We start from the raw sequence: 24,950 nt of genomic DNA, 5'->3' as shown, positions 1-24,950 counted from the left end.
GCACATTTTACTCATCCTGTTAAAGCTAAATAGGGGATAGATGGATATGGTCATCCCAGGCTGATCTTGATGACCACCAGTTTCTCTTGTGCCTTGATGTAACACAGGTTGTTGTTATGTTCAGCTCACCCAGCATTGTCCGGCACACTGTGGGGTCTTTGTTCCTGCTTCTTCGAAAACAAATCAAGAAACAATACCATGATGTAGTGAAATCAATAATATTGTCTGATCATGGTTCTGTCTGCTTTTAAAGAAGGAAAAAGAAGGGCTTAGGGTAACCTGAAATACCTGGTTGTGCATAGGGAGAAGGTGAAACACTTGTGGATCTGGTATTTCTTCCTCTGGGGTTGTATTGACTGAGTTGTGCTTGGTGCAGTGTGTTCTGTGTGTTAACACAATTGTAGCAGGTACCTTTGTCTCTCTTGTCTTTGGGACCTTAAACAGTTAACTGAGAGTTGCAGGTCACTTCCTTGTGGCCAGATTGCACTAGTCAGCTTCAGGCAGCTGCCCGTGATAAGGTTTTGTTAGTGTTTTGGTTAGTGTTAAAACTTTCTCATTTAAGTTTGAGTTGGAGCGGAATTTCAGGTGCTGCTTTCCTGTAGAAGAGCTTAAGACACTTTTATTTATACATGAAAGAAACTTAAATGGGAAAAAATAATATTTTCTTGGTTTGAGCAGGGAGTGGATGGATTTTCCTATAGAAAGCAAAAGTTTGAAAAAATAACGTTAACAGAAAAGGACAGAACTTGTAGTATCCCTTGGGAAGAGTGAACGTGCTGCTTGGAGAGGGCAGGAGCACCAGCCTCACCCTGGCAGCAAGAGCCTCAGTACTTCCATGTGACGTTGAGTAAGACTGGGGTCTTCCATGGTAAAACACTGATTTATGTTAGTATCAGTTGTTGGTAGTAAATGCCTCAGTAGCTAAGAGGGATGCTGTATTTGTGCAAAACAGGGTGAATTGCTCGGGGAGCCCAGGTGTGCACTGGCAGGTGCTGGTTAATGCAGGCACATCCACGCTGTGCCTGCAGGAGGGGGTACTGCACTGCAAACTGCAGGTTCCAGAATTACCTTGGAAAAAACCCAACACTGGTTTGTTCTGAGGTGCTAGTAACGTGAACTGATACAACCAGAAATTCTCTGTTTTGTTGTCTAGAGTTGTAATAAAAAAAAAATTACCAGTGGAGCAGATTGTGGGCTGATTGTCAGTGGAAGCTGGTTTGAGAAGTCTTCTCAGTTCATCGCTGAATTGCTGGATGGTGCTTGTGCTGAAGCTGCTTTTCGTCCACCTAATGTGTTCACCTGATGACTTGAGATTGTATTTCTCCAAGTGAAAGTTTCTGTTCTCGGTCGTTCCTTTCTCCCCTTTCAGTGAAAACAAACTTCTTATACAGCGTATTTTCAAGATAATCGCTAGTAAATAAGACTACACTGACAGTTCATTTAGAAGTTCAGGCTCAATTTCATTTGGTCCTGTGCAAACTTATTTGAAACTTCCTCTGTTTTCTTCTGTGCTTTGCCTTAACTACCCTCCCCATGTTCACCCTGGATGTGCTTCAAGTTCTCAAGCCCAAAAGGAAGAGCACTGACTGCTTCCCTCTTGTCCACTGCTTGCTCACTTTCTGTGTTTTGTGAAGGACTCTTTTCTTTTCCTTTACTTTCTTTGTTAACCAAATGTCTCTTGGGTCAAATAATGGTATGATATGCTCAGTCAAATGAGACAGAGTGGAGTAAGAACACTGATGGGGTTGCTGTTGTGGGGAACCCGCAGGGCTGAAAGCCAGATGTAAAGGTCAGTAGCAGTGAGTGGCAGTCATGGCACTGCAAGAGATACATACATGATTGGAAGGTGAACTATAGAACAAACGTGGGTTTAGTGAAACTCTGCCGTTACATTCTGTACTGGCCATGTTAATTGTTTCTCTGTCCTTAAAATTTGTGAAATTTGTAAGCTGCCCCAATCTTTTTACCCATGTATTCTTGTATTTGCGTGTCATTCATGCAGCAAAGTATTTCTGTTTACTGGTGACACTTGGGCTTTTTTATTGCTTAGATGAGGCCACCACCTTTTTCTCTTTACATGCAAGTGAAATTAAAGATGTTCCAAAAGGCAAAATAAGAATCAGCATCCCTATAAATGTTTAATATCATCCATCAGAGCCAAAATCTCTTTAGGAACTTGGAAGACTGATGCTTCCTTTTTCTGCATAGGAAAGCAGGGTGAAATTATTACTTGTGAGTCTTGCATAGTTTTTAAAAAGCACTTGAAGACAATGTTAATTTCTCATAGCACTTAAGCAAAGGAGCTCTCATAATGTCCTATGTTGGGAAACATTTGAGTTATTGCATCGGTATAGAATTTGTTCAGCAATAACCTCTCAGCCTCCAAATGTTGTCTTTGCATGATTTATAGCTCTTTACTTGATGAATCCCTTCCTTAGGCATATTCACTCATGTGTGGTAAACAAATGAGTAACAGAAATAAATGTTTGTTGATGTTTACTTCTGCAGAGCTAGCCTGATCCCAACTTCTCCCCAAGAGTTTTCTCCCTGTGCATGAATGCAGTTGATCCTGTAAATTTATCACCTGTTTGCAAAGACATCAAATATAACTTAACATACCTTAAACTCTGAGCTTCAGTACTTTAACTGGGTGTAAAGCGCTCAGACCAACTGGTGTGGGGTTTGGACTGGACATTTGAAAGAAGCATGTTTGCTTCTGTAAAATCACAATGCAAGCAGCTCTTGCACAGCAGCATGTGTGTAATTGTGAATGTTACTGTGGGGGCTGCTTTAATATGAAGACTAAGTGCAGGGTGATCTAATTCAGCTGAAGTAGCATGATGCCTTAAATTCCTGGAGCAGAGGAGAAAGAAACAAGGATAAGTTGTGACAGAGTTATGAATTCAGTAATGTAAGACATTGATCTTGATGAAAAATGGAGACTTAAGAGGAATCTGTGCATCATTCATGCTTCTGAGTACTTCGGAAATAGCTCAGTAAATCATATCTGTTTTCGTATTCCTAGTGTGTTGGGTCATTTCACTTTAAAAAAAAAAAATTACTCAGATTTTCTGGGGAGAACTTTAAACTTACTTAAAGTAGCAAGTGCCTGTGGGTTTCTAAAGGTGAAGAGACTATTTGTACTCAAGGACGAAGAAGCGTATTGAATAACCTGGGGAAGGCGAATAGGTTTTCAGCATGTGGTCTATGGAAGCCTCCGAGTTAGTCATCAGCCTTAGCTGGGGGTATCTGCTTGGATTTCCATAAAGCTTGCAAGAAGGCTCCTCACTAAAAGCTTTTGAGAAAGTTAAGGCCATCAGGGATGAGGGGAGTCTCTGCATTGTTTAAAAAAAAAATATGGTTAGAAGGTAGGAGGTAAAAGGTACATGGAAATGGTTCCCTCTCCCCACGATGGGGGAGGTCACCTGTGGAGTAGTGATTGGGACTGTGCTCGTGGATGTACATGGAGACCTTGGAAAAGGGCTCAGTAAAGAGCCAATGGCACCAGGATGGTCAGAATGTTGCAAAGGAGGTATGGCTGAAGACCCACAGCAAGATCTTGCGCATCTCTGGGCAAATGGAAGGTGAAACGCAATGCAGAGAAGTGTAACCTGCATTTGGGCAGGGAGAGCAATATTCATCTCACGCCAAATCATGTGCTTCAACTTCACCTTCAGTATATAGGATTAACTTCTGAGCATCATACCACATCATTCTACAAAAATTTCAGATCAGTAGCACTTAAAGATAGGTATCTGCTGTGGTGCCGCATGGACTTAAGGTTCATCTGTGCCTTGAATAGCAGCTGCAGTTCTGGTGTTTGTACATCGATACCGTGTGGATCGGTGTATATCGATATGGTGTGGAGTAGAAATGAAAGCTTTGTAGAAGGACAGTAAAGATGATTCAAGATATTGAATGGCTTCCATATAAGTAACAAGGAAAGTAGTACTCTTCATTCTCAAAGAAACTGAGAGTGAGGAGCTGTAATAGGAAGCTACTGAGTGACATGTAGAAGGTGAATGGAAAGAGATACTTTTTTGCCGTGTTTGGGTACAGGAGGTAGGAAATGGAGCTAGCAGCTGACAGGCCCCAGAAAAAAACTATCTTTACATGATGTGTAGTTAAGCTGTGGAACTCCATTGCAGGGTGTTGCAAATATTAAGTTTGTGATTTTAGTTGGAGACTGGATAAATTCATGAAAGGTAAATCCTGAGGCTGTGCAGCATTCTTCAAACCCCATCTGGCTCAGAAAGCTTTTGTAATGTGAGTGGTTGGAGGCTGAAGAGTGTGATCTGTGCCTGCCCTGGGCTTTTGGTCACTGAGAACAGGTACCCTACTAAGTCAGCTTTTGGGTCTGAGTGGGTACATCTGCTTTTACATCATCCACAAACTGGCATACGCAAGCAGAAGCAACTCTGCCAATGTTCAGTGTAACACAGATGTGCCAGAGAACTTGTGCAAGCTTACATCAAGGATGCTTGACTTTGGGAAGGGAGTGAATTTTATAATAAATTCTTAAAATACACCCCATGGCATTGCTATTATCTGAATAAAAGTTCTGAAAATTCCAGGATACAAAAACGACTAGTTCATCTTGGATAAATCTTGGTACACTAACTTGCTGAGTGCCAGAGGCTCTGATGCCTTTTGCTTTATAGCTGGGGTTGGTAGTTGCACCATTTGAAGGTAATTGTCTTGATTCATAATGCAGATGTGTGCTTTGTTTCCTAGGTGACCTGTTAAGTAGCCTGTTGCAGAGTCCCAATGCAGCCAAGTTATTGAACCAGCCAATCCCCATCCTCGATACAGAAAGTGAATATATATGTTCCCTGGCACTGGAGTGCCTGGCACACCTGTTCAGCTGGATTCCTTTGTCTACCAGTATCACCCCATCACTCCTTACCACCATTTTCCACTTTGCTCGCTTCGGCTGCGACACCCGTGTTCGGAAGATGTCTTCTGTCAATGGCAGCAGCCAGAACTCGGTGTTGGGACAGGAGCGTGGCCGACTGGGCGTCTTGGCCATGTCTTGCATCAATGAACTGATGTCTAAGAACTGTGTGCCTATGGAGTTTGAAGAGTATTTGCTGCGGATGTTCCAGCAGACTTTCTACCTCCTGCAGAAGATTACCAAGGAGAACAACGCCCATACGGTGAAGAGCCGGCTAGAGGAACTGGATGAAAGGTAAGAGCAACCAAACAGCTAAGTAGCTGTGCTAGGGCCTCTTGCTTTCTAAGGGACTGTCTTTATTATTTTGCGGTCATGCATGGTGTGTCTAATGGCCTTTTTTTCAGAGTACTGTGCTGGGAGAGACAGGCGGAAAGGTAGGTGCCCACAGGTAAGGTTCTGGTAAGGGGCTGAGTTTGCTAAGGGACTGTGGTGGCGCAGGTTTGTATTCTTTCCTGTCCTCTTCCTCCCCTTTCCCCCGTTCGTTACTGTTTGACTGCAGGTCTGAGGTGGCACAAGAGCTGAACCTGCCCTTCATTCAGTTGTAACAGAAAACAGAAGAAGCTCAGTGAGGTAAAGGCATTGCAGTATTCCCTTCCCTGGTCGGCATCTGCCTTCTCTGCTTAAACATACAAAGAGTGGGTAGATATTCTGCGAGTCATGACTTGAAAGAAAATAGAAGTAGTTTCCTACCCATCATTGAGACGTGATGATTTCTGATTGCTTTTTTATTTTTACTATTTTTAAACAACACCAAAAGACAGCTTAGGGAACTCCATTCACAGCAGTGAATGGCTGTCTGGCACGTGTGACTGGAGGCAGCAGAGAAGTGGCAGCATCTTGGAAGGCTGTGTATTGTCATCTTCCAGAAAATGAAAGTTACTATTAATACCATCCTTGTTGCCTAAAACAGCTCAACTCTATTATATCAGCTATTCCTACTTGTAGGAGAGAAAGTGAGACTTGTCTTGCTGTTGTGTGGAGTGGTTGAATCTGTGTGTTGGCAGGGTGGTGGCAGAGGTGACAACTTGCTGCTGCTGCTCATTGCAGGCCATGTGTGCCGTGAGAAGGTGGGCAGACTGGTGCTAACGCTGGCAAGTAGGTCACAACTGTGTGAATGTGCTCAGTATCTTGCTATGGATACCTGATGATGGAAATAAACTTCTGGTGCAGCTATATACTTGTATTCCCAGATGCAGCAGCAAGGCTTTTGAGCTTCTTGTTGCTTTTCTTTGATATCCACTTGGGAGAAAAAACAAATTTAGGGGAAAACTGGGTCGGTAGAGATGTAGAGATGACTTGCATGTTTCTTGTGTAAACCTCCCTTTTTCCATATCTTTAGATACACACCCACCCACCCACCCTCTTGGGATAGTAACTGTAGATTAATCGTGACTTCTGTTTAGCAGTGGTATTGCCACATCCTTGTGTTCTGCTCCTTAGACGTGTTATCCACAGAGACGGTTGGTGTCTGTAATTGTGAGACCCCTCGGTATTCATGGTCTGAAATAGAGATGTAACTAAGATGTTGTGGAGACTGGAAAAATCCAGCTGGCTTCTGGAGGAGTGGAGCTTTTTCTGAGCTGACCCTGTTTTCTCTGTGGAAAAGGCTGTGAGGATTTTCCATTTGTCACCTAAGGGCATAACTGTACATTTTATGTCCAAAACTAAAGACCTTACCACATGAAAGTGTTGTCCTGGCTTGGACTAAGAAAATCAGAAACAAAATTGACACCGAAGAAACTACCTTCAGTAGATTGCCATCTTCAGAACCTGCTTGCCCTGGGTCTTTCCATTCCTCTTGTGGTGCTGGCTATGTGTTCGTTACAAAATCAGTGTGTTTCTGAATGGTTTATACTGCCAAAATAGTCCAGAAAGAGTAAGCTTAAACTGTCTTCTTGCTTTGTGTTTGGCTTTAATTTGAAGATCGCAAAATATGGGGAATGGCTAGTAAGGACAGCAGCAATGGCACGGTGGCTGCAGAAGGGACTTTGGGGCTGGCAGAGCTAGAGGCCGTGTAATAATTTCAAGGGTCTCAGATCAGAGCCTCTTTAGAAAATAAAAATTGAAAGCAATGTTTGGGTCTGGACTTTTTTGCTGGCTTTACTTTTGAAGTGTTTGGTCAGCAAGATGTGTTTAGTGATGCCTTGTCAAGTAGGCAGTACCAAATAAAAGTGAAATATAATCTTTTTGCATATTCAAAGTATTGTGTGTTTTCTGTAGGCTTGTAATAACCAACAGTGCTGTAGCTGTTTGTTAGGTGGCAATGCTTCTGGTCTTGAGTGAGTTTTCATTAGAAAGAGCAGGGGATTTCCCTGAAAAAGAATTAAGAATTTGCAGAGGGAGAGTGCAAGGCAGCTCGGTGAAACTAGGTTGTTCAAGCATGCCTGAAACTTTGCCAAGCCTAACTTTTTATTTAAAAGAAAAACTTGAAGTGTTCTTGCCCTTACCATATGGGAAGAGTGGGCTTCTCTGCACACACACGCCCTTGTCACCGGGTCACCAGAGCTCTTGCTGTTTGTGTGCGATGCTGGAATGGATGGGTCCTGTATGCTGGTGGACTATTTAACACTTTTTTGTATAGGTAGAAATGAAGATGATTTCTAACCTTGATGAAGCTCACATTGTGCAGGGTGTGATCTTATTCCACAAGAAAAGCTTACTCCATTCTGGTCTCTGTAATTTTTCTCCAGTTGTGCACTCAAGAACCCACCAGTGCTTGCACCGAGGTCATGCTCTTGCTGGACTCCCTGAAACTTTGGTAGCAGGCTCCCTTTTGGATCGTCACTTCCTACAGTCCCAAGCATTGAGTAGTCCCATGCTTTGGAGGAAGATTTGTCCTAGTCCAGTTCAGAAGCTTTTAGATAGTTGATGTACACTGCAGAAAGAACTGTCCTTTCCAGCACTCAGCTCTGTGGCTCTCCGTATCTCGTGTAAATGTTTAACATGTGTATTGCTAACTTCTGCATTAACTTCTTGCTTCCAGCTGAATTCCTCCGTGGTCCAGTTTGTTTCACTAATCCTAGCTGCATCAGTAAGATGACCCTTGCTATTAAATACTTATTTCTCTATGGTGGGAGGGTTTGTGCTTTATTTGCAGGCCTAATTTCATTTATATTTATCTGAATATTAAAGTTGCTTTTGACTAGACTGTCTTTTCTGCTGTTTCAGGTATTAATGGAATGAAGGGTTGCCCATCCCGTAGGTAATTGTTGTAGGGCTTTATATTTTAATTGTTCTACTGGCTGTTATTTGTAACTTTCTTTTTATTGAAAGGATTTTGAGTGAATTTTATCACTATTTCAATGAAATTGCTTTCCCTTGTGGCATCCTCATGTTTTCTCAGTTGTGTTTTCTTCTTTCTCTTGTAGCTACATTGAGAAGTTTACCGACTTTCTCCGTCTCTTTGTGAGCGTCCACCTACGAAGAATTGAATCCTACTCCCAGTTCCCTGTGGTTGAATTTCTGGCACTGTTGTTCAAATACACTTTTCATCAGGTACAGCCCTGCGACATTATTTTTCCCTCAGTCTGGTCTCCGTGTTCTGTTGTCTTGTACAACAGGGGTAGCGTGTTTTCCCCAAAGAAGTTGATACCTAAAGTTAGCCCAGCAAAAAAGCAATTAACTTGTCTTACTGGCACTTTCCCAGTAGTGCTGGGGACTGGGAAATGGCTTAATGTGCTTTTGGATTTAGTTGGAGACAGCAATCACATGCAGTTACCTTGCAAGAGCAAGCTGTCTGGTGTTTAACTTTGCTTCTGCTTTTACATTTTTTTGTTAGTGCTTGCAATGGACTGTCTGGAAAAACTTTTCTAGGTTGCTTGTTTTGTGTTTGAGATGCTTTTCTTTCTCTTGAATCTGCTGCTTTTACTGTATCTGGTGCTTCCATGTGACTTTTAGATGTAGCATTAAAAAAACAACTCCATGGCTTGTGATAGGTGTCACCTTGCTGTAGCAGCTGTCACAATGCAACTCAGCCCTGTTGACCCCCAAATGTGAATAATGACAAGCAGATCTATAAAACGCTGGAAGCTGATGCAGCAAGCCATGGGATGGGTTAATGCTGAGACCACCCTTGTAATTTCTGGGTTCCCACCCTTGTGCAAAACCTCTTGTTCACCTTTTGACAGCTATAAATCTTTCCAGTGACCTCCTAGAAAATTTGCAATAAAGCAAGGAATTCTTCCCATGGATCGAAGTGCATGTTAACTCATGTTTTCCTTATGTGAAAACAGTCTTACCATAGCTTGTGATATTCATTGTGAATTTTGCTGTATTTCAGCCTACCCATGAAGGTTACTTTTCTTGCTTAGACATCTGGACGCTCTTCTTGGACTATCTGACTAGCAAAATTAAAAGTCGCCTGGCAGACAAAGAAGCAGTACTCAACAGGTAAGCAGGCAGGAAGCTGTCAGGGGCAACAGCTGCAGAGACTTCATGGTCACCATGGAAGGACTGTGAGAAACAAGCCATTGTTCCAACTTCACATGTGGTTGAGTGCTTGTTTTTTCTAAAATAGAGTATAAAAAGTGTAAACTTAAGTGTTTCACACACATTAACTCAAAAGAATTCAAACTGAGCAAACGAGGGCAAAAAAGTGTCACTTGTGTGTGAACCTAGCAGCCAGAGAAAGAAAGTTTTGCAGTCTAAAGTTGAATTGTAACACATTCTAGCAAATTTTAGAGCACATATTAGAGGAGGAGACCATAGACTAAGTTGCCTACTAAGTGTTCACAGCTTATACAAGCAATTATTGAATTAGGAGAGGTTTTAAATTTAATTAGGATTTTAAAAATCCTGTTTAAATGGAGTCTGTATTTCTGAGAAATATTGATGAAACTGTGTTTGAAAGTTAAAAATTCCACTTGCTTACCTCTGATGCTAGTTGTGTGTATCAATTGCAACAGCGGTTGGCAGCTCTTCCTTTGTAGATGCTGTCTCCTGAAATGGGTGGCTCCCTTTTGATGAAAGTCCCTTTCCCTGCCCTTTAAAAAAAATCTGGTGAATATACTGGTACCTTGTTCAAGTCTTGGAGGCTTAAAAGTGCCATGGCTTGTGCCATAGTATGTTCTGCAAAGTGCAGAAGGAAGCTTCTTTCCCTTGAGCACACTAAATATAGGTGGTTGGTTTTTGAAAGACAGCCTGGCCTCTTAACCACAAAGGACAAATGTGGAACTACCTTACATGAGGCAGCTCTCTTCCTTTCAGCATGGGAACTGTGGTTTTTTTAATTTCTCAAGTAGTAGATATTTGCATTTGAACTTTGTTATAATTTGTTCCTAATTTGCTACTCTCTGCCTAGTGCTGTTGAATTCTGGCATTCTGCTCTTTCTTTATCTGGGTAACATACGTGTAACCTGTGTTATCTTGGTGTCAAATGGTTTGTTATGGGGAGAACTGAAACAAACAATAGATGTCTCTCTAGGAGATAAAGTCAGACTATAAACAAACAAAAACATCATGTAAGTGATTGAAGCTTGGACTGTTTTGTCAGAACTACCTCTCCTTAGTGACAACTTCTGTAGGTTTATTTCCTGCGCGCTCTCAGACATGTCAGCACTGCAGCGTGACAGGCTGGGAGTGGTTACACCGCAGGAGCACAGAGGAAGTTTCCTGTTCTGTGGTTTAGAAACTTTGCATTTTGTACATGTTACAACTTCTACTACTGGATAAGTTGCCAAATCCAGAGTTACGTCTTGTGGTTACGGAAAAGGTGGTAATTCAGCTACTTTGCACAGAACAGCTTTCAGCTGCTTAGCCAGTGACACAGCTGACTTCTCTGACACTTGGATTGCATCATGCTCTCAATCTCTGTTAGTGTATGCTAATGCCTGATTTTTCCAACCTGATTCCAGCTAGAAAAGAGTGTGACTCTTTGCATTGGATCCCAGCTGTTTTGAGGAAAGAGGTTTTTTAAAACAAACTGTCAAACCAAGCCCCCTTGAAATCCCTAAACTTAGGCGTTATGTCACCAGGAATGATTGTGTGCTCGGGTGGCTCTGTGCTGATTTTGCAACTTGACGTTATTCTTAGATGATCAGTGAGAAGGACGGTCTTCTGTGCTCTGTCCCAGCTGCTTAGCTCCAGGAGGTGACAAGATATCTTTCTGTTGCATGCCTTTAAGCACAAGCAGAAAAAATGCTGGCTTTGTTTCAGAGGACAAGGGCCTGAATTCTTTGGCCAATGGTGTAGAGAAAGAGCATAGCAGAACAAATAGCCTCAGGGGAGGTCCTTTTTTGAGAAAGGCAGCAATAACTCTGCCCTGTTGCATCTGTTCCTCATTTGCTGCCCAAAAAGCAGAGCACCAGACAGACTGCTAAGGAGCAGTTTAGCAACAAGAAGCTCTTGGTGCTGTTCATGTACATCTGTTGTTATTCCTGGCAAGCCACTCCTACCTTTCCTGTTTTGAACTCTTGGGCTGCTTCTATTGCTAACGGTTCTCCCTTTCCCTTTCAGGGGTAGAGGGATACCAGATATTACCAAGGCTCTTTCCTTTTGGTAGCTTGTGACCTGAAACGACATAATGCTCTTAATCCCAGGATCTGCTTGATGTTTCCTCAAACCTGTAAAGCTATGCTGCAGGCTCTTTGCAGTGGCTCACTTTAAACTCTTGTCTGTTCTATGTGTCGTCTTTGCTGCAAGGACTGTGGGCACAGCAATCTCTGCAGAACTGTTTTATGAAACTCTTGCTCTGTTTTCTCCATGGTCATAGGTACGAAGATGCCTTAGTTCTGTTGCTGACAGAGGTGTTGAATCGAATCCAGTTCAGGTATAACCAGGCACAGCTGGAGGAGCTGGATGACGAGACACTGGATGATGATGTAAGGAGCAGAGTTGAACAAGGACAGCTGCAGGTCCAGATATTAACTCTTGCACTGGTAACTCCTAGAATGTCTTTCCCAGAGCTTGTACTTTGGAGTACAAGATAGACAGCTGCTGCTTTGCTCCATTCTTTTGTGGGGTTTGAGGTTTAAAGCAGCACAGAATGCTTTTAACAAAAATGTACTTAGTCACACTGAAAGGATATGACCTTTGTTTTTAATTTGGTTCTTATGGGGAAAAAGTTGTAGATACTTCTGATTATCAGAGGCATGAGGTGTCTGCATCTGGTAGCTTTGGAATTTTAAATGCTGAAATATCTCTGAGACAAAAGCTTTAAGCTGTATGTATTGTTGGTGTTTTAATTTAAGATTTTCTCTTTAAGTCAGTACTGGTAAATATCTCAATATTGCTGAATGTAAGAGTAGAGTAGGTGGCCGAAATGGATGAGACCAGAGCACTGGAAGGGCAGGTTGTTCTGCACAACAGCTGCTTGTTATCTGAGGAGTAACTATGTTTTAGGAGTGAACACCTGTGACTTATCACTCCAGGGAAACATGTATGTGCACCCAAAGTGTGGGTTGGCAAAAATTATTCTCCATCAGATGTCTGGCTGCATACAAGAATCATAAGAGCAGTATCTCTTCAGTATCCTTGTGTCTGCAAAAGCCAAGCTCTGGGAAGGAGCTAGCTAGTCCCAAGCATCAATTAAGACTGACTAGTCTACAAAAAGCCATCTGGTTCCCTCTGGAAGTGCTATGCTTACCTTGGTGTTTCTTCCCATAGCAGCAGACCGAGTGGCAGCGGTACTTGCGCCAGAGCTTGGAAGTGGTTGCAAAAGTCATGGAGCTCTTGCCAACTCATGCCTTCTCCACACTAGTAAGTAGTTATCCAGAACAAAAGTGCAATGTGAAATGAGAACCAACTGCTGGAGTTTGTTACAAGCTGTTGGATGGAGCCACAGTGCCAAACAAGTAGGGAGATTTGGTTTTGGATACAAAAACTTGGCAAGGAGAACAGAAATTGAAGGGAAAAACCTTGGTTTTTTGGCTTTGTCAAATTTCTAGGTGTGTTTTTAAAGAGGGTACTTCAGTTAACATCTGCACCCCACTTGCTGGACACTAAGCTCTTTAGAAATTCCCATCTTTCAAAGTGTAAACATTTGGCAGCAATCCTTCACTGCTCTTTGTCTTGGCCTTTATATTAGGAGGCAGCGCTGCGACCTGAGCAGATAAGAGCGTCATTATTAGGGTTTTAAGGAGAGTGAAATCTTTGTTTAAATGAAACACTAGATACAGATGCTGAAGAGCACCTTGGACTACTAGTATCTGATAAACAGATAAGTGCTTCTCTCCAGCTAGTGTCACTGCTGTTGCTGGAATTGGTGATGTAAAAGTTGCCTGAGTTTGTAACACTATAGTGGTTTTTGAGGAGTTGATCTTGAGGCTATAAGCCATTGGAGCACAAAATTTGAAGTAGTTGGTGCCTTTTCTCTGGGTGAGAAGAACAGCAAGTATAGCAGGGGCATCTCAAAGCAAATTTATTAATTCTGCCGGAGATACTGTGTGTCTCTGAACCTTCTTCCCAAGAAGCAGAGAAATCTGAGCTGCTGCAGAGGCAGAAGATGCCTGACCTGAACTGCTTTTGTTTTAATTGATTTTTTTTTTTTTAATTTAAGAAACACTGACTGAGCTAAGCACTAGAAGCATATTACTAGAAACTCTGAAGTAGTAAACAAAAGTAGAAGTTCCTCTGCAGTGTGTGGCATGGTGTGAGTCAGCAAGAGGCAAACAAATGGAGCAGCTGTTTGTGAGCAGACAGGTCATATGGTGAAGAGCATGTGGCTTCCTTAAAGTAACACATTAACATGAGGAAGACTCTGGGTTTTTTTAAAGTAGTTCTCCTCCTGTGGTTATACAATGGTGCTCAACTGTTAGGCACAGCCTGTTAGAAACTTGCTAGTGAGTGCTTTCCTTGAGCCCTGTTAGTTCATTTTTGTACAGTGGATAATCTTGGAGATGCTCGAGCAGTTTCATGTGCTTTTCACAGCGGTCTGCAGTGCAGCTGAACGCAGTGGCTCATCTGTCAGTAGCAAATAATGAAAACCATGTACAGCAACTGCTGTTACTCTGTGCCATGCTGGAAAATGAAAGGCTGTAGTTCCCTGTGCTGGTGGATGAGTGAACTTTCATAAAACCAGCCACTTCAAATGTGATGACTTTGCCAATAGAAATTAAGTAGAATTATGCCAGACTGAAAGGGTTGGAAAATATTCTTTCAGGCGGGATATCTAGGAAAATGTCAGCGTGCAATTTTGTCCTTTATGTACACAGAGGCCTTCAGGCACAAGGCAAATAACCCCTTAGCAGATCCCATTGCAGTACCTTGCCTGCCTGAGCGCTGCCGAGAGGCCTCTGGTCTCTGTGTACAACACACACCCCCATTGGTGTCACCTGTTGCTCAGCTGAATGTCACCAGGAATGGGTGTGTTTGCTGTCGGTCTTGAGCAATGAGGTTAAGCTGACACTGATCCCAGACCAGGATGCATGACGATGACTGTGGTGTTTGCTCCCTTGGCTGCTTTCCCTGTGGGCTTCAGCTGTTCTTGTGTGTGCCGACAGTGCTGCAGTGCTTCCCTTCTGTGCTCTGGTACAGAGGCACCAAACCCATCTTCTTTGATTGAATGATATTTCAAAAGCTGCATTTTGAGAAGCCGATACTTATGGGTGAGGCGGGTGCAGGATCAGCCCAGAACCAAGCAACTTGCCTTCTCCCTAGTGCCTTTAAAAAGACATTTGGAGAAAAATGAGAGAACTGTGCTCTAACAGAGTAACTAGTAGTTGGGTGCTACCTATCTGCCAAGGATCAAAATCATGCTCACTTCTTGTCTCTTCTAGTTCCCTGTTCTGCAGGATAACTTGGAAGTGTATCTGGGACTCCAGCAGTTTGTGGTCGCTTCAGGGACAGGTAATAACCAGCACTGTGGTCCTCACCCTTTGAATAACTGATTGCAAAAACATCCTAGAGCTGCTTTGGTATGGCTTCTTCTATATTCCATTGAGGATCTGAACACACGTATGGTGACTAATGGCTCAGTAGTCGAACTCCAATAACAGACAAAAATCTAATTGTGTGATTTATTTTTTTATTGGTGTAGTTCTTCCCTTGTTCTGGTACTTGAAATGAAGATACCATATGTATTAAGAACAGATATGCAGCATCAAATACTGCAGTAACATGGAGGGGTAATGGTTATTTTCCTCCCACTAAAACTGATTTCAAGAAAGGTTGCGCTCCTGTTTGCTTTGGGCTCAAATCTGGTGTGAAGTTGTCCACCATAGGAGCACTTTTATTTAGACTTGAATTAAAACCTTTGTGAGTCAACGAGAGGATGAACTATTTAGGATGTAGTAGTGGTTTCTGAAAACTTACCTAGCTGGCATTTCAGGAGCCTCGTGTATGAAGTATTTTACAAGGATACCAGTGCTCTCAATGGAATAAAAAGCCCGAGTGTAGCTTTGCTCCTTCCTGAGAAATAAGGAAAGTAGCAGTAGTGAGATCTGTGTGAGGGAAGATTGTAGCTAAGGTTATGTTTAAGTTTTCTGGAAGGGCTAGTAAAGGAATCTGTTACGCGTTCAATACTGCTATACATGACAGAATGGTGATGATTGTATAGACAATTCAAGAAAATATACTTCAAATTTTAGGATCATTTCAGACCTAGGATAAGCAATGTGTAGGTTTTTAATTCTGTAGCAATGATGTGTATCAGAAATTCACGTGGGCTGGCTGGGTAGCTGATGGACCAGGAGCAGCAGGTCAGATGCAGCTGGGGATTCAGATCTGGGTGGTAGTACACTGGTGCTGATGGTACAAAACAGCAAACTTGTTGCTGAAAACTTAATCTGAGATTAAATATGGACAGTGGAAAGAAAAACTCTTTTGGGTGTTTTTGTTTTGTTTTTTCAAAACATGGTGTTGCAGAATGTGTTTGCTTTTTTTAGTAAAAGGTCTGGAATATATGGAGACCAGGAATATGCAACTGAGTGGTAGGACAATTGTATTGGTAATAAGACTTATTGGTTTGTTTCTTGTATCTTAGAAATATGAAAGTAAATAACCACACTTCACATCAAAAGCGAATACATACTTATTCTAATATGCTTCTGCTGTTGGAACCTTTGTTGCCCTGTAGCCAGCAGAGGGAGTGAGAGTTACAACCGTCTCTGCAGAGCTGGGCTTGCTTTTTGATGTCAATGGATAACCAAATGTTTGTAATAGGTATTAGTACCAAATAGAAGAAAATAAATGTATAAGTTAGTTGGTAACATCAGTTTCAGCCTTCAAAGAGGAATTTGAAATGTGGCAGTTGGAACAGTTGAACTCGCTCAGTTGGACCATCTCAGTCGCTTGGACAGTGCTCTGGTTTGAACTGTGACCCTCCGCCGAGCTAATTCAAGAAGAATGCTTGTAATGTAATTAAAATAAACTTCGCATTTCCTGTAGCTTTGTAATTAGGTTTCCCATCCCACAGAGCTGTATTTATTAGCCACAAGGTTACATTTGTTTTTCTTGCACAAGGTTTTTGAAGTATGAGTTTTCAGACTGCCAGGCTCTTAGTGCCTGTTAGCACAAGCGATTATTTACACTTAGATCTTTTGGCTTCATTGCTAATGAACCATAATGTCATTTCAGGTCACAGGCTGAACATCACTGCAGAAAACGATTGCCGCCGCTTGCACTGTTCCTTGAGGGACCTGAGCTCCTTGCTGCAGGCCGTGGGTCGTTTAGCAGAATATTTCATCGGGGATGTGTTTGCTGCCAGGTTCAATGATGCTCTGACAGTAGTGGAGAGGTAGGTGTGGGCGGGAGATTTGCTGTTCCTTCCCCAGTACAAGGAGCAGTTGTCATCACAAACCAAGGAGTTTTTCTATCTTGCCTTGTTATGATGAAATTGAGATACGAAGAACTGTGGCCAGAACCTTAGTTGTTACATTCATCCATGCTGTGTTTCCCAGATGGCTTTCTAAATCCCTAACTAAAGAAGTAACTAATAGGAGGGATTAAACAAAATCGGTCACTTGAAAACATTGAGGTGGTTGTTGTCCAGCATCTGCATTTGCGATGCAATGAAATGGGATATAGTCTGATTACTTCAGAGTTGTATCTCTCAAAGCTAAATGACCAAAATCTCTTATCTGAAAAACTTTGTGAAAACTGAAAGGCAGACATCATTGGATTCTTTGCCTCCAATAAACTTAATTAGTATGTAGTTGCAAATTAGAGAATTTCAGGGCTTTACACAGCTGCCTTGGTTATATTTTTTCATTTCCATGCAGGAACATCGTACTTGTTCTGTCTTATCACAAGCAGTGAAATAGGCTTTAAATTATTTTCAACTAAGTGGTCTAAATCTTGTCTACGTTTAAGTTAAATATTGACACAGACTTGCCAAGAGCTGCATTCAGATGAGATGTTCAAGTGGATTTGTACATGTATTTATCCATCTTACAGTCCCTTTACACTACTGTATATGTATTTGCTTCCAGGTTGGTGAAAGTAACGCTATATGGATCCCAGATTAAACTGTACAACATTGAAACTGCAGTACCATCTGTATTGAAACCTGACCTGATCGATGTGTGAGTGCAAGATATACACTGCAAGTTATTGTATGCAAATTTGGTACCTACCTGGAGGGAAGGAAGCTCCTTAGTCTGGTGCTCTAACCTCTTGCTTGGCAAATGTTCTGCAAAGTGCATCTCTCCAGTGGTTGCTGGAGGGCACTTTCTTTTAACTGTTGAAGGTCAAGGCTGCTGCCAACATTTTGTACCACTGATTTCTCAAATTGATTTACTGAGGTTATTTAAAGAGAAATAAAATTGCGCTGGGAAGTAAAAATGCCTGTTACATTGGCTTTAAAAGCAAACTGTTACTCTGCCCTGTACTAATGGCTATAAAAGCTTAGTTCTTTTACAGTTTAATTAAGTGATAAAATAAATGTTATAACAGCGCTTTTTAAGAAATGGATCCACTGTTGGTATGTAGTTCCAGTTTATGGATTTTTTTGCTATCAAAGTCAGATCTATGGCTCAGGTAAAAGATGTTTGTCTTAGCTGAAGACACAAAACCCTGTACTTCTAAGACAAATCTATGCCTTCCAGCTGTGCAAACCATTTCTGAAACAAATACCTTCGATCCAGAAGTTGACATTAAGTGTGAAATCTTGATGCTGCTAGTAATAGAACACCCCTCTGACAGCCTTTTAGAGACTTTCTATTCTTAATGTTGTGTAGTACAAACCTGTTGCTAGCCAGCCCCTGTTTTGTGAGCAGAATTTAAGATTGTCCTTTTGAACACAAGTGCTTATACTAATTTGTGATTGTATGTATAGCAGTTCCTTGAAAATCCACACTAGATTTCGTCATATAGTTCCCTGGACTTCTAATAATCCCGATTTACTAGCACTGAGTTTCATGCAGATTATGCTCTATTAATAGTCTATTGTCTTTCCTGGTTTAAAATAATTTGGAAGGGGTTTTTGTCTGTTAGTGAGGGGGTTTTCATCCTTTCCTCTGTCCAATGTCCCTGAAGAAACTCGTGATCCATTTTCTGATGCTAGCCTAGCAAAGGTACATCATCAGCATTTGGAGGACACCTGTCTGTGTGGTCCCAAAGAAATGTCATGTCTCAAATCTTAATATGGTGTTGTGCCAAAAGTATAATTATGAAGTACAATTATAGTTTGATCTTATCAGGTTATAACTTTGGCTCATTGGGTGAGTCCAGTTACAGCACATCTTTAAATGTACAGAGCCCAGGAAAAAAAAAAAAAAAAAAAAAAGAAAAAGCTGCCAGGTTTGTCTGACAATACCAGTGTTCTTTCCCAGTATCATGTCAAAACTACCCACCGTGCTCAGGACTTGTGTCCTTGTGCAGCTGTCCTGCTAGTGTGCCATTTGTCCCGTGTGTGCATCTCACCCTTGCTCTGCTCCTCCGCAGCCACGCGCAGTCCCTGGCAGCGCTGCAAGCCTATGCGCACTGGCTTGCCCAGTTCTACAGCGAAGTTCACCGGCAGAACCCGGAGCAGTTCATCTCTCTCGTCTCCACCGCTCTGGAGGCAATCACACCCCTCATCAGCTCAAAGGTACCTTTGCTGGCGCTGGGCAGCGACATTGTGTTCGGATGTTTAACCATCTGCTCTGGACCACACGTGGGTCCTAATGTGAGTCAGTCTGTGTGAGCTGGATGTTTGTCTTCCAGAGTCACAGCAAATGTCTCATGTGAGGTTAGACCAAGAGCAGTTCTAAAAAGAGCTGTAGGTCAAGTTAATACGAGAGTAAGCAATTTACAGGCATATAAATTCAACCTAGGGGCTTGAAAGTAGAGACATTTCTATCTTCCACGGTATTAAGGGAACTCACCTGTGCTATGATTGGCAAATAAACACTATAAACTGTCTTGCTTGCAAAAACCTGGCAGTGGCAGCTTGCTGTGCTGTGTGATGCCAGTGTTGCCTCATCTGGGTCTGTGTGCTGGTGTCACTGGGCAGCCTGACCGCGTGTCCCCTCTGTTTCAGGTGCAGGAGAAGCTGCTGCTGTCTGCGTGCCACCTGCTTGTCTCTTTAGCGACCACAGTGCGACCAGTGTTCTTGATCAGCATCCCAGCAGTGCAGAAGGTGTTCAACAGGATCACAGACACTTCTGCTCAGCGGCTTCCCGACAAGGTGATCTGTCTCAAATATGAAGAATGTAGATGAGGTGTAATTGGGAAGCTATGTCTCAGTTCTTACTATGGTGAGGTATAACCTCAAAAAAAAAAAAAGAGGGGGGGAGAGGGACTGGGGGAGCCACAGGTACCTCTGTACTGTGAATATCCAGGAATCCCAGTGATACGATGTGTCAGCAATGATCTGTTTCAAGCAACATTGTAAGGAAAAAGCACAATTGCACTTCTTGGATCTTAGTCCTTTCTTGCTTACTGACAGAGTCCCTGATTCTGCATCATCTTTACAGGCATGTTGATTCTGACATACAGCAAGAGTTTTCTGTGAAACTTAACATTAGCATTCCACATACCTCACTCCAAGTTAGTCTTTATATTACAGAAATACTGGAAAGCTACAGTGGAGGTTGTGATCTGCTTGTACTGTGTGCTGGCATGGAGACAAAGTGCTGTACAAGTATACAGGCTTGCTGTGCAAACCAGACAAGGACTGATGAAAGTGGCATCATCTTCGTTTTAGAGATAGGAAGAACAGAGTTACCATTGCAGGGAAGGGCTGACAGAGCTGGGAGCTGGTTCCAGCCCTTAAGTGGTGGAGCTTTGCTTCTCTTAACTTGCGGAGCCGGGAGCTTTCACTTGGGCTCACCTTCTGCTGTTGATCTGTTTCCTCAAACAGCAAGCACTGCTGGTGTCCTGGACAGCTGTAAAATGTCACTTCACTCTAGGGTTGCGCTCTAGCATAAAGTGAATAGTAAACACAGGAAAACTTTCTCTTTGCTTAATGTCTCGTTGTTTCTAGGCCCAGGTGTTGGTGTGCAGAGCGCTGTCAAATGTGTTGTTGCTGCCCTGGCCAAATCTTCCAGAGAGTGAGCAGCAGTGGGCAGTTCGCTCCACCAACCACGCCAGCCTAATCTCTGCCCTCACGAGGGAATACCGCCAATTAAAATCCAATGCGATCTTGCCACAGAGGAAAGTGCAGCTGGAGGACAGTAAGTTCCAAGTTTCTTGTTGCATGCTGTCTTCCAACAGCTGCAGTGCAAACTGCTGATAGGCGTCATTAAGCTGGTCTTCTAATTATTATTTTGGTGGAGAAACTCTAGTGTATGGGGAGGGCAGGGAAAGAGTAATTATGTTTTATTTCTTTTTTTAGAGACCCTTCTTCTGTGGGTGTGCACAGGGCAGTCTCACACCAGGCTGCCTCTAAACTTCCGTCAAAGTGCTGTCTTTCTTAGTCGTGCAGGGAACGTGGGATCAAGTCTGTGATAAAACTTTGAATAGCAGTGATTGCATTCGGAGTACTTAACAGCGTCATGCTGGGACTCCCATGCTACAGTATTAGAAACATTGACTAGAGGCAGTGTTAATGAAGATAATGGTTATAAAAACTTAAAGGGAAAATAATAATTTCTTCCAGACTCAAGAAGTACTGTAGAGGGTGAATATATGTAGAAGAGCCCTGAACTGATGGGAGCTAGGGAACTTTGGAAGTTTCAGTGTATGTTTTGGGACTGCTTTTTGGTGTCTTTTTTTTTTTTGAGAATCACTTTAAAAATTGTTTAGAAGTATGCATTGTCACAGCTTCTGACCAACCTGACAAGCTGGTCAGCTGTGTGCAGGGACAGAGTGTGGGAGAGGGTGACTTGCTCCTCACAAGAAGAACATCAGCAGACTGGTTGAACTGGGTTGAACTGAGCCAGTTCTTCCAACCTTTGGGTTAGCTTATACAGTGACTGTGTATCACTCCAGTTGTTACTTTTAGAAACAGAAATCTGCAGTACATTTTGGTGTCATAATGTGCTGCTTTTTTCTTGGCTAGTGTTTCTTTAGCATTAGTGTATTGCAGATTATATTGTTTGCAGCTCCCTTCAGTCTCTCCACCTTAGTAGTTGAGCAGTGGGTGCATCTGTTGGGCAGTAAACCTGTATAATTTATGAAAGCGAGTGCCCACAGTGACCTAATTGAACCTGTTTAAATGTTTAAAATGTGACCACACACTTGGGAACATTTTTTACTCCAGCCCGGGTTTGGTGTGTATGCCACCTTGTACGTTGTTTTAGTTACTGTGTCTGAGAACTTGTCTTAATTTCTTGCCTCTGATTAGTAGTTTTGACACATGCAGGAGATATCACCTCTCTTATTTTGCAGCCAAAGTGATCATCCATCAGACACTCAGCGTTTTAGAAGATATTGTAGAAAGTATCTCTGGAGAATCCACCAAGTCTCGGCAGATCTGTTATCAGTCGCTGCAAGAATCCGTGCAGGTCTCACTAGCCCTCTTCCCAGCTTTCATTCATCAGTCAGGTATAACCATAGGACAGGCTTTAATGCTGTGAGTAGCTTTATGACCCACTGATAACATCCAAAGTCCATCAGCATAGGATGATGGTGGTGTTCATGTGAAGTGTGAGGGTTTGCTGTGCCTGAGTGTAACGTGAGTCTGAATTTCTGGGTGGGCTGGGCTGCATTAGAACAGGAAAGGGAGATCTTCTCTCCCATCCAGATACAGGCATGAAGGTTTGTCACACTTCCAGAAGATGGAGATGTCTTGTGTTCTACACTGAAACAAGACTGGAGATCAATCCTGACCACCAGAAAAAAAAAAGCTTTAAAATACCCTGTCTGTCTGTATTTGCCATTTATTTTCTCTCCAGTAGCTTGAAGAGAAAGTGGAGTAGATTTCATCAGATTAGGTCAAATGATGTGGTTTTTTTTTTTCTCCTGTAAAACAAAAGCTCCTGAGATATAACCAGGACTGTTGCTTGGCAATCTTGTGGCCGGCAGCTTACATCTTGTATCACATCAGGGTAGCTCAAATGCCCAGGACTACCGCAGATTCTCTTGTGAAAAGCCAGACATTCCAGGAAATCTTTTGGAGCTAGGTGGGATTTTCTCAGAAGCAGACATGGGAGGGAAAACAAAGTTGGAATGCAGAGAGGATCTGAGACAGCAAGCTGATGCTGTGACTCCAGTGAACTGTTGTCTTCAGAACAGGCCAGCAGCCTCGTGCAGTTGCTATTTATGGGCTATAACAGGCTGTACAAAGGAGCTGAGCAGCTCAAGCTGGTTATTCAATAAAGCGTGTTGGGACTGATGAAGAATTAGCTGCAGTGCTGATCAGCCAACTGCATAACCATGCGCTGAAGATGACTTCTGAAGTTAGAAGGGGCTTCTCAGCTCCAGACAAAAAAAAAAAGCTGGGTTCTGTCTCCTGGCCGTCCCAAGCTGTATAGCTCTTGTGGATTTCTCTGTATTTCTTGTTAACCCTGCGTGAGCATTGAGTAGCTGGAGATGGGCCCAGAGCCTTCTCCAAGAACTCTGTGTGGGCAGACCAGACTAAGGGCCTTTCCGATAGTATCGTATTTGTTCCGAGTCGTTTGATGCTGCCTGTACTTGCCATCCCTGGTGGTTTTCAGAAATGGATGAACAATCTTTAAGCCCTGCAGTACCAGCTGTTGGTTTCAGTTGGAAATGGCAACCCTGCTGCTAAATTTCCAAGAGTAAATGGGGTTCCCTGAACAGGAAGAGCAAATCTCACATTAAAAAACTTAATGATGCACTTGAATGTTATCTTAACATCTTTTTGCTTTCCTGTTTTTACCTTAGATGTGACGGATGAGATGCTGAGTTTCTTCCTCACTCTGTTTCAAGGACTGAGGGTGCAGATGGGAGTACCTTTCACCGAGCAGATCATACAGACCTTCCTCAACATGTTCACCAGGTATTGTCTGGTGTTGGTCACGTCTTTCTTATCCCTCAGGATGATTTATCTTAGTAAGTTGCTCACACAACAGCTTCCTGCCCCTAAAGACTGTAGTGTTTCCAACTCCTTTGTATCCAGACTTTTGTCATGTCCCAGGGCTAAACCTAAGGAAAGTGCTTCCGGGTCCAAAGTCACCCAGCCCATGCACGTCAGTCATAACTTCAGCTCTCGAACGGGCTTTCTGGAAGTGTGTGATGCTGAATTGGAGTCTCACACTACCTATTAGCTCCTGCCCAAGATCTGGGGGTATCTCAACAAATCCCGAGCTTTTGTTGGGGAAGGGTGTCTATCAAAACCTAGCTCCTTTCTGTGGATTAACGTACTTGGTCTGTATTACTTGAGCAAGTTTAGAGGCACTGCCTGCTTTCCTTTAAATTGGGTAAGTGTGCAGATCTCTGGGAAGGTTCCTATGCAATTACTTTGTTTTTGTTGTAGGGAGCAGTTGGCAGAGAGCATTCTCCATGAGGGCAGCACTGGCTGTCGGGTGGTGGAGAAGTTTCTGAAAATACTGCAAGTGGTGGTGCAAGAGCCAGGCCAAGTGTTCAAGCCTTTTCTACCCAGCGTCATCTCACTGTGCATGGAGCAGGTCTACCCCATCATCGCAGAGGTACGACTATTCTCACACGAGGTGAAGGAAGAGGGAGATGGGATGGGAAGGTGTTGCTGGGGGTGTGGGAGCAATGAAGCTTTTTGCTTTTCAAGAGCTGTAAATCTTAGTCCCTGTGCGGGGGGAACTGGGTGACTAGGCAGTGGGGATTGGAAGCAGTGTGGGTGGAGGATTTTGTCAAGAATTGTCAAAGAGGCTAAAACTACAGATGTGCTCAAAGCAGGAGGTAAAACTCAAAACTCAGTGCTGTGTTCTTAACATCACCAAACAGTTGCTGAGTTTGGTGCCTTCCTTAGGAGGAAACATTTTCATGCTCTGGTATCTTGGCTGCAAAGCGCTGCCCTGGGTGGCACCTGCCTGGGTGCTGTGAGCAGAGGGATCCAGGGGATGAGTGGGATTCCAGCACAGAACTTGTTCTCCTCTCCTCCTAGCGCTCATCTCCTGATGTGAAAGCAGAGTTGTTTGAGCTACTTTTCCGGATCCTCCACCATAATTGGCGGTACTTCTTCAAATCTAGTGTGTTGGCTAGTGTCCAGAGAGGAGTAGCAGAAGAGCAGATGGAGAACGAAGCACAATTCAGTGCCATTATGCAGGTAACTCAGCTATTCCTGCCATTGTCCAGAACCCTTTCTGCAATGGAGCATAGGCTGCTTGCAGCAGTGCATTAAACATGTGGGTGATGGGGGCTAGACTGTGTCCTGAGTGAGGTTTTGCCTTCAGGAACCACTGAAAATCAAAGCATTTGCAAAGTGCCCTTGCTGATGTGCTCACAAGGCACAGTGCCTCCCTGTGCAGGGAAGCAAGCAGTGAGGAAGGAACCTTAATTCCTTCCAATGCCTCATACTGCATCTGGACCTAAAAGTATATTGCTGGCTCTGACCTGTTTATTTCTGTTACAAGTCTTGTCATTAGCACTAGGACAAATTGCCAGTGCAGGAAGGTGTTCTTGAGACGAAGATGTCTTTTGGTTTGTATGGACTTGTTCTATGCTGTCCCGTTGGATCTGGTAGAGAGGGGTCAGTAGGTTAACAGGCTTTGTCCTGGGGAACAGAGAAGGCAGGGCAGTGTGCCAGCCCATACACAGAGCC

General features: G+C 43.0%; 1 protein-coding gene across 3 annotated transcripts in view; it reads left to right on the top strand.

Moving 5' to 3' along the window:
• XPO6 (exportin 6) overlaps positions 1-24,950 on the top strand; it is a 52,616-nt gene that overhangs the window by 23,558 nt on the left and 4,108 nt on the right. Inside the window, exons 7-21 of one of the 3 annotated variants that reach the window (XM_065645297.1) lie at positions 4,735-5,188; positions 8,323-8,449; positions 9,234-9,343; positions 11,664-11,772; positions 12,560-12,649; positions 14,668-14,737; positions 16,466-16,625; positions 17,320-17,412; positions 18,773-18,917; positions 19,350-19,496; positions 20,295-20,484; positions 21,641-21,796; positions 23,099-23,213; positions 23,691-23,862; positions 24,294-24,455. In XM_065645297.1, coding sequence (XP_065501369.1) covers positions 4,735-5,188; positions 8,323-8,449; positions 9,234-9,343; positions 11,664-11,772; positions 12,560-12,649; positions 14,668-14,737; positions 16,466-16,625; positions 17,320-17,412; positions 18,773-18,917; positions 19,350-19,496; positions 20,295-20,484; positions 21,641-21,796; positions 23,099-23,213; positions 23,691-23,862; positions 24,294-24,455 — 2,300 coding nt within the window. Of the gene's footprint in view, positions 1-4,734; positions 5,189-8,322; positions 8,450-9,233; positions 9,344-11,663; positions 11,806-12,556; positions 12,650-14,667; positions 14,738-16,465; positions 16,626-17,319; positions 17,413-18,772; positions 18,918-19,349; positions 19,497-20,294; positions 20,485-21,640; positions 21,797-23,098; positions 23,214-23,690; positions 23,863-24,293; positions 24,456-24,950 lie in introns of all 3 variants that reach the window. The other 2 variants (XM_065645296.1, XM_065645295.1) reach the window with 2 other exon arrangements.

This window comes from Caloenas nicobarica, chromosome 14 (assembly GCF_036013445.1).
Source record: "Caloenas nicobarica isolate bCalNic1 chromosome 14, bCalNic1.hap1, whole genome shotgun sequence".
In the NCBI taxonomy this organism is placed as follows: domain Eukaryota; kingdom Metazoa; phylum Chordata; class Aves; order Columbiformes; family Columbidae; genus Caloenas; species Caloenas nicobarica.
Note: the sequence above shows the minus strand (reverse complement) of the source record. Positions and strands in the feature narration are given on the sequence as shown.